Source organism: Panthera uncia, assembly GCF_023721935.1.
Source record: "Panthera uncia isolate 11264 chromosome A3 unlocalized genomic scaffold, Puncia_PCG_1.0 HiC_scaffold_11, whole genome shotgun sequence".
NCBI lineage: Eukaryota > Metazoa > Chordata > Mammalia > Carnivora > Felidae > Panthera > Panthera uncia.
In genome coordinates, this window is record NW_026057578.1 from 88,833,420 (window position 1) to 88,847,904 (window position 14,485).

Below are 14,485 nucleotides of genomic sequence, written 5' to 3' on the forward strand. Positions count from 1 at the left end.
TTAAAAAAGTTAAAACAAATTCTAAGGTCAAATGAATGAAATTCCATCATTAGAAAAAATGAAAATAAATACATTTCTTCCATCTTGACACCTTCTTGAAGAAATTTTACCATATTCTTGTAGTTAGCTGGAGATAATCCTGTTTTGTAATTTTTTTTCCCATAATCATTGTTTTAAAGAGCCCGCCAATGGAATTTCGTGTAATCTTATTATGTGAGGCTCCGTGCTTTTTTTTTTTTTTTTTTTATTCTCCGATCTGATATTCCTAGGTTCCTGCCAGGCAGGGTTTAATCAGCTCTCAGAGTTAGTATCCGCCTTGAGAGAAGAGAAGAAGGGGTCAGGGGTGCATCTGAAGTGAGTGAGAGAAAGGACCAGGAGTGACAGCAAGAGGCTGTGACAGCAGGGGTGGCTTGGTTCCCACTTGATGAGATATGTCGGTGGATTCCGATCATTAAATTTTGCCAGTGGACTTACCGGTACCCTCGGAAGGCAAGTGCATGCAACAACCTCCTACCTTTGTTCCCTCCAGGTCACCCCTCTAGAAGCGGCACATATTACAAGATAAAATTGCTGTATACAGACTGTGTCACCCCAAATCCTGCAGATTCGCCTGTCCTTAATGCCGTAATGCTCACTAATCCAGGTTTACTAACGTCTCACTATCTGGAGTCACTCATTGCTCAAGCACCAACAGTTCCAGTCTCTGAAATAGTCCTCAGCATCTGAAATCAGATAGATGGGTTTATTAAATAGTATCCAGTGTGTCTTCTAATGCACTTCATGGAGGCTCTAGGTGCCCTGAGGTGGGGGAGGAAGGGAGACAAGAGGGCAGAGCTCTGGGGTTCCTGCTGTCCCTCTAAACAAGCAACTCTGCTGGGTTTATATGTGGCTTTCTGTGGATCAGGTTGTTAGGTGGTGGTGGTGGGAGATTTCAGCTGTCACAGAAAGGTGGATGAGCACTGCTGTGCTTATCTGATTCAATGCGTTAACCCTCATTCATTGTGTCAGCCTTCTCTACAGTTTCCACACCATGTAATCAGCCCCTTACTTCTTGAATACCCCTTGTGACGCGCTGCTCACTAGCTATAAAGCCAGCACCATCGGCAATACCTGGAGCTTGTTAGAGACGAAGATTCTCAGTCCCCACCCTGGATGGGCCAAATCGGAAAATGTGTACTTTAATAAGACTTTCTGGTGATTCATGTGCAAGTTCAAGTTTGAAGCACAGTGCTCTCCATCTGGGCTGCACACTGGAATCACCTGGGGAATGTTGAAAACTTCCAGTGTGTGGTTTCCAGTCTCAGCTTCTGACTTAAGACTGGCCTGCAGTGCTGCCTGGGCATCAGAGTGTCAGAAGCTCTCCAGAGGGTTCTCCTTGTGGCTGGGGCTGAGAGTCATCGTCGTTGAGCCTACTCCTGCTGGCAGCTGTGACTGATGTCGTTCCTTCTTAAACTAAGAACCTGTGGCCCGGTAGCTTTCACTACATCCTATGTCACAGGCAACAAGCTGAACCTGCCTCCTGGGATGGTCCTGCCAAGTTGAGATAACCAGGAACACGCCTGAGCCCTCTTTGCATCTCGGACTTGTGGGGCCACCCCTCGATAGACATGAGCTGAGCAGTACCCCCTTGCTGCCCTTCCTTGAGCAGCCCTCAGGCTGTCTCTTCCTCAAGCACAGTGCTAGATGCCTGCTTAACTTTTTACTTCCTTCCAAAAAATTGTCTTCTTTGCAGATAAATGTGGTTTCTTCCTAGTAAAAGAAAAAAAAATCCATATATTTTTTTGCTCACTTTCACTTCTAGGCATTAGACCAAATCCCAAAGCCCTTGCAGTCCTATTGGAGACAAAAAGAAACTGCAGTCTACTAATTCATAAATTCTGTGGCCCTGTGTAAGGAATCCAAGCCTCTGTTCCCATTACCAGGAGCTCAGTCTTTGGGGGACACAGAGAAGTGCCGAAGAATGTAATATGGGAAGTGACTGACAGTGGTTACCTCTTCAAGTGGAGTGGAGACACTGAGAAAGGTGTCAGGGGCCTTTATAAATATATATAAAATATAAAAAATATATACATATGTAAACAATTTTTAAAATTACCCTGAAAACAGTAGGCATTTTGTTACTAAGTGCATGGAGGATAATGGGAATGCAGAAGTGAGACTCTCAACCAATCCAATCAGGGATGCTTCCTGCAGGAGGTGTGCTTGGCCACGCCCTGATATGTGTGCAGGAGGTGGGCACTACAAGTGGTGAAAACAGCAAGTGCAAAGGCACCGAGGGAGGACCTTGGCATGATGCGGTGCTGTGCTGTGACTCAGACTAATGGAACATGGCTGTGTGAGGAAGTATCAGGAGACTTAGACAGAAAGGTAGACAGAAGACAAATCATGAAGTGCATTTTATGACATGCTGGAGAGTTTATAATGTATTTTGAAGTTGATGGGAAATCACAAAATGGTTTTAAACAGGGAGTGACATGATCAGATACTTGTGCTCTGGCCACAGTGGGGCTTGGATGGAGGCAGGAAAGGCTAGAGGCACCAGCCTTTAGGAAGCTGTGCAAGGAGCCAGGCTGGAAGCGGCAATGACCTGAGCTAGAGCCATGGCAGACTGGATGGATGGGGAGGAGAGGAAGACCCCAAGGGGTGCTGTGGCTGGGAGGAAAAGCTGGTGGGCTTGGCTGCCATTCGGCACTTTAGCTGGGTTTCTGGCCTGTGTGAATGGGGGAGAGTGAGGCTGACTGTTGCAGGTATGGGGACCCGGGAGGAGGAGCAGGTTTGTTGGGGAGGTCAGCAAGCTGACGTTTGGACATGCTGACCTTCAGGGCAAGCAGTTGAATGTCTGAATCTGGCTGGAACTAGGACAAGAGGCCTGGGTGGAGATTAGATTTGGATCCCTTGGGTATCCCCAAACCCTGAGAAGATGAGGGGAGAGAGGGGGCTGGCAGAGGAGGCCCACATGAGGATGAGCCCAGGGCAGGAGGGAAGGAGGAGAGTGAGGGGTGGGAGGTGCAGGGCGGGGAGGGAGAGTCCAGGGACTGGTGGAGCCTGCCTGGGGGAGGAGTGTTGGGAGGCAGAGGTGGGGTGAGGACAGGAACTTGCTCTGTGGTTTTGGAAATAGGAGGTCATGGGCAGATTCCATTTTTGTGGTGTGGTCAGCGATGATTAGAGCAGGTGGGCCAGCTGATGGGGAGTGAGGAGTGGGGGCAGTAAGTGGGGGCTCCATTCCTAAACTGCTGGGTCACAAAAGGGAGGGAGAAGTCAGGGGACAGAGAAAGACATTTGCATGAGGGGCGCCTGGGTGGCGCAGTCGGTTAAGCGTCCGACTTCAGCCAGGTCACGATCTCGCGGTCCGTGAGTTCGAGCCCCGCGTCAGGCTCTGGGCTGATGGCTCGGAGCCTGGAGCCTGCTTCCGATTCTGTGTCTCCCTCTCTCTCTGCCCCTCCCCCGTTCATGCTCTGTCTCTCTCTGTCCCAAAAATAAATTAAAAACGTTGAAAAAAAAAAAAAAAAAAAAAGAAAGACATTTGCATGGGATAACAAAGCCCTCGTGTACCCTCCCCTGCTTGTGACCAGTCTACCCTGGGATATAGAGATGTGAGGACATGTCCTCGCTATCCTTGAGAGAGGGCTGGGATCATACTCCCATCAACTGCATCCAGGCATAAACTTGGGGCAGAAATGCCCCCAGGTCAGCCTCTTTCAGGATGTGCTGACCAATCAAGGCAGATGCTCAAGTATATTCATTGAATTCACAGAAAAATTGGGTTCCCCAGATTCCTACCCCCAAATGGTGCTGCCTCCTGAAGGCAGTGGCTCAGCTCCTGCCAGTGAACAAGAGGAAATAAAACATATGTTTTTCTGCAGTCATTATCCAAACCACGCAAGTCAGAATTTTGATGTGTTCTTCTCCAGGCTCCTTTTTATGTTTTATCTGCTTCATTAGATGCTATGGTCCTTGGAGACAGAGCCCAGCGGTGTCCCTCTTTAATCACCCTTGCAGAACTGGCCCCAAGGAAACTCTTCATAGAAAGATCCCATCTCAGGCTTGGAAGGACATTAGAATTCTCACCTGCTCCATACCCACAGCCAGCAAGAAGCCCCCCTGAGGGCATGCACTTGAATACCCTGCAGGCACAGAGCCCCAGGCCTGACCATTTCCCATTTCTTCATTTTTTTTCTTCTTTCTTTCTTTCTTTCTTTCTTTCTTTCTTTCTTTTGAGAGCGAGCAAGCACAGGGTAGGGACAGAGGGAGAGAGAGAGAGAGAGAATCTTAAGCCCCATCTCAGGGCTTGATCCCATGACCCTGAGAACATGACTTGAGCCAAAATCAAGAATCAGACGCTTAACTGATTGAGCCACCCAGGCACCCCAATTTTGTAATCAATAGTTTTCTTGTTGCAAGCACTATATATTCATTGTGGATTTGAAAATACAGGCAAGCATTAAAAGAACACCTTTAGAAGTTCTTGTGAGCCCATGACCTAGAAATAAATCCTAATAAAGTTGACATCTTCCTATACCTAGCTGCACATTCACACTCTTACTTGTACATACATAAGTATATTTTATATTACTTCAAAAATAACACTGTGCCACAATCATCTTTTTATGTCAATGAATCTATTTCTTTGACAATGTTTCTAACCAGTGTGACCATGCCCCATATTATAGAAGTACATGGGTATTCAGCCTGCCTTCTAATTGGGACGTTTGAGTTATTTACAATGTTTTTATATTTAACTGATACTGTAATTAACATCTTCAATACATATCTTTGCTCTCATTCTCATTTCCCAACAATTAATTAGCCAGAATTAAAGTATTATTAAAGGTTTGGCATATATTGTCCCTCTTCAGAAAGTATCTGCTAACTTATGGCCTCTGGGCTTTCTCTTTTTCCTGCATGGTGGCACTGGGTGTTGGGATGTGTTAGTCTTTAACAACATGATAGCTTACTTTTAATATTCTTTATTCATTATAAATTGAAATTTTATAATTATGCCTTTTGTCATTGTCATTTTTTCTTTTCCAAATTGACCACTTGTATAATTCGCTCAATTTTACATGGGGTTGTTCATACAGTCCTTACTAATTTCTGAGAATTCTTTATGGCTTCTATCATATTATACTTAGAATTGCCTTTTCAATATCATAGTTATGAAAATATTCACCCCTGCTTTCTTCCAGTTTATTTATTTGATTATTTGTGTTGTAACTATTCAGTCCATCAGGGATCTATTTTGATGAGTGTTATGACAAAAGCTGCCACGTTGTTTTCTTCACTAATTGTCTACAGCTTTCCCAGCACCGCTATTAGATATTGCATCCTTTCCTTGCTGAATTGAAATTGCACTTATACCTTATACCACTAACATGTATCCTTGGCTCTGTTTGGGCTTTTGTTCCGTTTCCTTGATCTTTCTTTCTGGTGCTAGCTCCACACAATCTAGTTTTTGTGGCTTTGTAGCATATCATTTATCCATGGCAGTACAACTCTCGTATTATTTTACTCAGTTCTCCAATACGGAATATTTCTAGACCTTCTTAAGAAGAGGGTCAGGGGATAGTTTCAGTTATTTGCGGCCAGGATTTCAGCTTCCCAGAAGATATCATATGGCAAATCCACTGGCCCAACCCTGCACTGGTTCTCATGATGTCCTGGTTTCAGAGTTTCTCTTGGTCAGCTCTCTCAGACAAAGAGAAAGGTCCTAAAGAGGATGTGTTGCCGGGAATGGCTCCAGAGTTTGGAAATGCTCTAAGAAGAGACATGTAAACAATGGACTCCCAAGCAGAAAGAAACCAAGCTCCCTTACCCACACCCCTCCTCCTTCCAGTCTGCTCATGGGAATAGGGTAGAGACAGGAGGACTATACCCCTGCCTGAAATTTTCACTGGGCTATATGTTAAAGAACAAAATAAACCCTGAATTACAAAGCTTCTGCAGACTTCATAATGCTGAGAGAAGAACAAAAATCAGATGGCCCTTGGTTTAGCCGAGGACCTTATTGTGTTCAGGCACAAGAAGATAGGCTAGAAGTTTAATTTGAGGAAGGGAGACATATGCTCAACCTGTCTCTGTGTAAGAGAATATCAAGAGTATAGGTAACAAGAAAAAAAGAGAAAGATGAGAGATTAGGCATGAGAGGGAGGGGAGGGGGCCGGGAGAGACAGAGAGAACAAGAGTGAGCGTTCCTGAACCCCATGACTGAAAGCAGGGATTAGTAAAAGGGCACAGCCAGCAAGAGTTTGCCTGTGGTGAGGACTGTTCAACAGAGTACAAAGAACAGTGGTATCTGAGGGTAAATTCAAGAAGGTATTATCCTGTCTTGTGCTGTAATTCTCCAATTTCTATAATCACTCCTCTCATGTTCTGTAAACAGCCTCGACAACTCCACATCAGTGGGGCCTTGAGGAAATTAAGGAGGAGGAGTTGTTTCTGGAGTGGGGCCAAGGGGGCTGGTCTGAGCTAGTGGTGGCCAGGAAGATGCCGTGGTGGGTGAAGGTTCTTACTTCGGTGGGGTAGGGAATGTGGTGGAGAAGGAGACTCTGTCTCAGGAGGCAGGGAGACAGGGAGCCCCTGAGTCTGTATTCCATTCCCTGGTCAATCTTCTCTGTCTGGCAGATGACATCAAATCATGTAGATATTCCTGGAATCCCCTTAGTAGTTTTGGAAGCCCCAACCACGCCAGACAGCCCAGATAGCGACGTTTGGGCAGACAATCACCACCAGGTGGCGCCAAACTGAAACCGGCACCCGGACCAATCAGCATTTCCGTGAGAGTGCAGGCATTTCCCCGTAACAGGGGCCTTAAAGCATCGCGCATTTTATGTGCTTGCATTCGTCGCACAGGGCCCAAGTCACCACCCCCCCCCTCCCCATCCCTTACCATGTCATGATGCCATTTTCCAGTATGTACCTCGGTCCAGTGTTTACCAACGTAGCACGAGCTTTGCTAGCCTCTTTGGTTTATTACAATCCCATTGAGAACAAGACTGCATTTTTTGTCTGCGACATGTTTTTTACAAGTATTGGCAGGCACTGATGAATGTTTTGCTGATACAACTCACCCACCCTCAACCCCTCCAGATAGTTAATACGCTCTGCTTGAGGTTGGCAGACTATCACTTCAGCGAATCCACCTTGCTGGATGAGTAACCAAGGACAGATCTGGGATGTGCTTTTTGCCCTGGCTGCTGCAGCCTCTAATGAAATTGGAGTTGAGGGGAACTCAGATACATGCAGCAGAACTGATGCTTGTACTTTATCATTCTCTTGAACATTTAACATAAAGTTACTTATGTATTTATTTTTTGGTGGGGCATTGTTTTAAAACTGCTCCAATCGGTGCCAAATGGTATCGGTTAACATTTCCTGATGTAAGTAAGTTGCACCATAAATGTAGGTGTTGGCTGATTTTTACACTCCCCCTCGTCCCTGGGATCTGAGGAACACTTAAAATAATCAAAACAATCCGAGTCATAATAGCCTGTCCACCCTGTCTGGACTAAGTTCCCAGACTCATGGTGCTCATGCCCAGTGCCCCTTCTCGTGCTGTGTCTGCAAAGTATCTCCTCTTCACAAAGCAAATCTTAGCACTAACACCTGCTAACAAATGGCCAGTTAGTGGCCATTTTCCTTTTCTTTGGGAGATATCTTCTGATGAAATCTAGTTTGAAGCATGGTACAATATAAACAGCTGTTGGCTTGTAAAAGATGTAGAAATTTCACATTGCCTGTGTGCAGTAGTTTCATTGTAAAGGTGTTTCTGCTAAGTGGATTTGTCTTTGTGTGATTACCTCTGGGACTTGGGGTAAGAGACAGTTATTGCTAACCCCATTTTAAATTGAAAAATTAAAGTACAGGGAAGGTAATTGCCTTGTTCAAGTCACTCAGGGTTGAAATGGGAATAGAAAACAGATCTGTCCTTTTCTCTTTGCAACCCTTTGCATTTTTTCCTCTTTCTGCTCAGATGAGCTCAGAAGAAGAATGGATAAATGTCATGCAGAGCAGGGAAACCATAGTTTTTAAAGAAGGAACACATACACCAAGCACAAAAATTATCCACAGCATTTGATAAAGGCAGGTAATTTATTGAAAAATAGCATAGCTAAAAACATCAGGCCTAGAATTCAAGTTCATCTACATGGATGACTTGGAATGTGGACAAGTCTTGGATTCCGGTTTACACCTGAATTCATTCTTGTATTTCTACTGTCGTTTCTTGTCTTGAACCCTGAGCCCAAAGAGGATCTCAATTGGCTGAAACATGTGGGAAAGACAAACACCCTACTTTCTGTTCCTCAGCCAAAAGTTAGTGTCTTCTTAGCATAGACACTAGACCATTATACCATGAGCCACACAGGCCGCCAGTTTGTAGCTTCCATTAACAAATTGAGCAATGCAATTTATGTGTCTCACAAAAAATATTCAAGGAGACTACATTAATCAATTTGAAATCGGATGGGGATTGTATATGAGAGGACAAACATTTTTAATGTGGGAGTATTGATAGATTTTCATGCCTCTCCAAGCTGGCCAAAGAGAATCTAGTAATTTCTGCAACCAACTTTTATGAGCCTTTCCTCTTACAAAAAAAGGGGTCTTTATTGCTGGAATAAAAGCTAAGCTGATCTGTGCCTTAGAGACAGACATTCTGTGTGGACTTGATGTGGGAAGGAGGTTCTGACTGGGGAGGGCCTGAAGGGGGCAGTGATGCGTATGAGAGCAGGAGGTAGGAGAAGATGAGGAATTGTTTGTGATTATTGCTGTGGACAACGGTTTTTGCCTACTTTTTAATAGCGTTCCTATCTTTATTACTTTTGCCTATTAAACTAGGCTTCCTACTAAGACCGATGCTTTGTTATTAAACAAAGTTCAAGACTGCTTGTTTTTGACGACTTTGACAGTTTTGAGTCAGGCATTTTGTAGAGTGTCCCTTAGCTGGGACTTGTCTAATGTTTTTCTCATTACAAGATGGGGGACATGGGTTTTTTGGAGGAAGACCCCAGAGGTAAGATGCCATTCTCATCACATAATACCAAGGGTACATGCTATTAATATGGCTTATCATTGTTGGTATTGATTTGGATCACTTGACTGAGGTAGCATTTGTCAGGTTTATCCATCCTAAAGCTACTCCCTGCCCCTTTCCATACTGTACTCTTTGGAAGAGAGTCACTACACACAGCCCACACTTGAGGATAGGGAGTTATGTTCCCCTTCCTGGACAGTAGGGTATCTACATAAATTATTTGGAATATTTCTGCATGGGATAATATGGGACCAATAGAATATTTGTCTGTTCTTCCTCACCTACTTGTTTATTCAATCCTTTATATAAATATGGACCTATGTATATGTATTCTATACCTTGGATTATAATCCAATACTACTTTATTTATTTTGTTCTAATTGCCCCAACTTCAGTCATTGGGAGCTCTTCTGATTGCCCCTCCATGTCTCTTGACTTCCAACATTGTTTGTGTGTGGAGGTGTGTGTGTTGGTTCCTTTTTGTTAAAGCCAAAATTAGAAACCAAGATCTGGGTACTGGGTGATACAAAGCCTCATTACCTTTTCCAAGTGCAACCATATTTATTTTGTCATTTTCTCCCGCCCACCTCCTTCCCTCCTGCCCCAGCCAATCCCCCTCAGAGTGAGTAAAATCATTCCAACTCTACATAAGAGGAAACTAAGGAACTGCCCTTCAAAGATCATGCAGCAGATCTCAAACGAGACCCTAAATCTCACACCTCTGAGTCTCAAGTTATTTCCCCATCACACCTATGCTCTGTACTCTGTGCTCCTCTGTGCCTCTGGGGAAGTTTCATGGGTTCAAGACTTCCTGCTCACTTAATCTGCACGGCAACCAGAGGAAATAGATGCTCCTATCTTTATCTCTACTCTGAAGGTGAGGAAGCTGAGACACAGTAGCTTCTGCATAGCTGTGCATCTGGTGAGTCGTGGTGGTGGAGGGGAATGGTCAGGCGTGGACCCAGGTCCCCTGACACCACACGGGACTCCATGCTTTAGTCCTCCATGGCATGGGCTACAAACTACTGCCCATCGGTCAAGTCAGGTGACCACCTGTTTTCATAGGGTTTGTGAGCTAAGAATGATTTTTACATTTTTAAATGATAAAAAAAAAATCAAAAGAAGATTATTTCATGTCATGTGAAAATTATGTGAAATTCAGATTCAGGGAACATAAAAATTCAGGGACCATAAAAATCTCTTGGAACACAGCCATGCCCATTGCTTTAAGTATGTCAGCAACTGCTTTTGTGCTGCAGCGGCTGAGGGGAGGAGCTGCGGCAGAGACCCCAGGTCTTGCAAAGCCTGCGGTATTTACTACCGGCCTCTTAAAAGCCACGGGCCCCTGCTCCACTGCACTGCGAAGAGAAGGGGTTGGGTCACAGCCACTGCAGAGGAAAGCAGTGCTGGCCAGCGCAGTGCCTTCACCAGTCTCATTTATGCTCCTGGGCTGTGCTTCCTTGTGGCACCAGCCCTAGCCCCACCCTTCTTCGAGGGTAGCTCCAAGCTTCTGTTGGAAGCTTCTCTGGTCTTTTTAATCCCTCCAATTCCTCTGATCTTCCAGACCACTTTCCCTCGACTTAGTTTTTGATTACTTGACGCCTTATACTGTTCTTCATTCCATGCACACGAGCTTTATCTTCCAAGTTATCTGCAAGTTCTCTGAAAGCAGAAGCAGAGAGTATCTTTCTTCTCCACTCCCTAAATTATCACCCATAGATTAAGCTTGCCTGAAACCCAGCTCTGATCAGTGATACAAATGACCTCCCTGTTCAGGCTTCCATCTGCTTACCAGAGTAAGCATGAACTCCTTAGCAGTATGCTTAAAGCTCTCTGTAACATAATCTGCAACCCCTGCTCTTACTTGTGAGCTGGTGCCCAGATCAGTGCTTGGAACCTGGTGGATGCTCAGGAAATGTTCCCTCCTGCTCTCACCCACATTGTTTTCTCTTATGCTCTTCCCACAGTGGAAAAGAACTGAGGACAGACTACTGGATTTGACAAAGATGAGGTCACTCATGAGCAATTTCAGCGTCAGGATGGGGACAAAAGCAGATAGCAGGAACAAAGGAGTATGTCAATGAAAACTATAACTTCAGTGAGCATCACATAGATGTTTGTGCTGAGATGGGGTAGTGGTGAGGCAGCCAGGAGGCCAATGTTTAGTCTGGGGAGAGCTCTGCATGGATTTGTGAGTGAAGACAGGAGTCAATGGTGCTATAAAGAGGGGGTTAGCTGGGGATAGCTCAGAAGGAGCAGGACCAGGCCTCAAGTGTAGGGGGAGAGAGGGAAGGGAGGAAGGAAAGGTCCAGTTTCTGTCTTCTTGGTGGGGTTGAAATGAATCATCTGCTGAGTCAAAGATACAGGGAAGGAACAGAGACCTGAGGAGGGCAACCACAGGAAGGCAACTCATGACATCAATATGGGAGGTGTTGGTAGGTTGCCGGCAGTGTGGACTAATACAGCTATACTTAGCCAGATTTCCTGATTTCTGCTGGCATTCCTGGGACGTGCAGGTATGCTAGGGGAAAAAAAATGTAAGAATATGAGGTGGGAGTACAGAGGCTGCAGATGGGCCATGGACACTGTGGAAAATGTAGGGAGTGATGCCTTGGTGAAGTCATTTTTTGAGCTCCCCTTGGTTTAGCACCAACTGCAGGCCAGCAAGTTGCCATGCATTACCCTGTTTAATGCCTACACCAATCTGTTAAGGTGGGGTTTCATTACCTCAGTTTTCCACTTAAATTTGAGGTGGACTGATATCACAGTACTAACATGAAGTTTGAGCTGGGATTTTAATCTCTTTCTCTTTTTCCACTCTACCATTCTGCCCTCACACTGTGGAAATGAGGTCCCAAGAGGCCCCAGGGTACCAGAGATTAAAGGAGTAAGAGAGGTCTTGAAGGGTTAAGAAACTCTTTAGCACTCTCACAGCTGTCCCATCCTGTGTCCCTCCTCATTATGACGCCATTCACAGAACCCCTCCTGGCTGTCTCTTGTGTTCTGCTGAATTGTCGGTGAAAAGCAGAACCCTGAGGCCACCACTGTCCACCTGGGGGAACCACGGGCAGGTGGATGGAGGAGGCCACTTGTTGCATTCCTCTCTCTCCAGTCCCACAAAATCAGGAGTGGGAAGGGGACCGGTAAGGGTCCAACCTCAAAACCTCTTTGCTTTTCACTGTGACTCTCCAGCAAGAGCCCTGCTATGGACTCAATGTTTGTGTCCCCCAAATTCACATGTTAAAACCTTAACCTCCAATGGGATGGGATGGGAGGTGGAGTCTTTGGGAGGCAATTAGGTCCTGAGGGTGGAGCCCTCATGATAGGATGAGTGACCTCATAAGAAGAGGTGCAAGAGAGATGATCTGTCTGTACCAAGTGTGGATACACCAAGAAGGCGGCTCTCCTGGGTCTCGCCGGGAACGAAATAGGCAGGCACCTTAAGCTTAGACTTCCCAGCCCTTAGAACTGTGGGAAGTAAGTGTTGGTGGTTGTAGCCGCCCAGTGTATGATATTCTGTTGGCGGCAGCCCTAACTGACTGAGACAACCCAGGCTTATTCCAGACTCTGAGTTCATTCCTTGGGTCAAAACCTATTTTGGTGCCAACTGGACAATAACAAAAATTTGTTTTAAAGATAGGAAATAAGCTGGCTTCCTGGGCCTAGAAGGAGAAAGCCTAGAGGTTTTTCCCATCGTGTGAAATCCCGTTGGCTGTCTTCCATCTCTATGGCTGTTGTTCTCAGATAGATTGCCTAAAACAAAAAATCACCATGGGCATGTTTTTAAAAAGCTGATTCCTGGGCCCCACCCCAGAGATTCTGAGGGAGGGCCTGGGACCTGAGTGTTAACCAGTGCCTCAGTGGTTCTGAGGCAGGTGGCCCCACCTACATGTGAAGACAACTCAAAGAGGGAACCCAAATCCATCCGCTTAAAACAGTATAGATCCGGATTCAAGTCTAGCTTAGAGCAATTGTCCAAATTCCTCCCTAGACAGATTAGTCAGTGAACTTTACTGCAGTTTGAAAGAAAATGGGTGTCTGTGGCACACAAAGATGTCTCTGGGGATGGCTGACTGGTTGGCTACAAGAGACCCCCAAAAGGCATTCACCTTGCTGAGCTCTTTCGAGTGCAGGAGCTGGCCCCAGGCTTCGGGCCCCAGAACCCTCATTTGTCAGCCTCAGAGGCATGGGCATGCTAACCGTGCTCTCAGGAATCTGATTTGTATGCCATCTTCTGGGAGAGGTATGATTGGTAAGCAGACCAGATGCTAGTGCTGGCCAGATCCACAGGCTGCAGATCACATAATCAGATGGGGCACTGGGAGGGTTGCTGGCTGAACGGGGCCTCCTGGCATCAGACTCCAAGAGGCTGAAATGCAGTGCACCCTCCTTCACAGTGGGGATCTGTCAGGGGTGCGAACATGCCTGCCCCCCCCAGGGGACACCCGCAGCTCGTAAGTGCCCGGCACACAGCTGGTGTCCTGAGGATGGCTTAGCAAGGTGAGGTCAACTTCAGGACACTTTTGCTTAAGCCTTCAAGGTCTGTGGTTCATAGACGTCTACATTTCGTGGAAAAAGTTTAACAAAACTTGTGGACTGATGTAGGTTTTCTTTCTTTTTTTTTTTTTCAGTCTCTTGCTGTGTCAAGTAAGGACATTACAAATACTAACCTAAGGTAAGCCAACCTAAGCTAAACCAAAGGAAACTAAGCTAAGCTACTGACTCCTGGCATCATTACTATATTCAGTAAGTTACATTTTAACTACGGAAAGATGTAAGGGCATAATTTCTGCAGAAGAGGCAGACCTTTAAATTAAAACATCTCACTACATTAAAAGAGAAAACTTCACTAGCCACCAGCATTTAGACTGGGTGTCTGGAAATCACTGAGAATCTGGCCATTGTTCAAGGACCATCATTCCGTGTTGTTGCCTGTGATCGCCATCCAGATGAGCTACCGTCCGTTGACTTCATTTCCCACTCCTGGCTCCCAACTGCATTGCAGCCCCCCACTCCCAGATGACCCTGACTGGGTGTTGAGGTGACCCCCAGCCCTGCAGCCTGGCCTTCACAGACAGCTCTTGCATCCTGTGTGTGGAAGTGCCCAGTGACATCTAAAGTCAGAGGGTGACTTCATTTCTGAGAGGAGGAGGAGGGATGAGAGGGGTTGTGACTGTCTGCTGGTCACCAGCCTTGGTTCCTGTGTCTTCTGTCTGACCACCTACCTCCGAGGGAGTGTGTGTGATAAGGGGCTGCACGTGATGTTGTTGCCAGCCAGAAAGGCAGCAACTGGTGTGAGCCCAGTTACTAAATGGGGTGAAGGCCAAAGAGAGAAAGAAACAAGAGGGACTGAAGGACGAGGGCATAGTGGTTGCTCACAGGTGAGGGTGCTCCAGGGACTTTCCTTGCCCAGAGTCAGGTGGGCGCCCACTGAACTGGTCTGGCGGGGAGGGA

General features: G+C 46.0%; 1 protein-coding gene across 2 annotated transcripts in view; it reads left to right on the plus strand.

The window, feature by feature from the left end:
- POLE4 (DNA polymerase epsilon 4, accessory subunit) overlaps window positions 1-13,828 on the plus strand; it is a 128,198-nt gene extending 114,370 nt beyond the window's left edge. Inside the window, exon 5 of one of the 2 annotated variants that reach the window (XR_007462260.1) lies at window positions 13,663-13,828. Coding sequence is in view for 1 of the 2 variants with exons in the window: in XM_049651792.1 (XP_049507749.1) it covers window positions 13,663-13,682 (20 nt within the window). In the remaining variant the exon portion in view is untranslated. The remainder of the gene's footprint in view (window positions 1-13,662) is intronic. The other variant, XM_049651792.1, reaches the window with a different exon arrangement.
- Window positions 13,829-14,485: the final 657 nt, after the last annotated feature.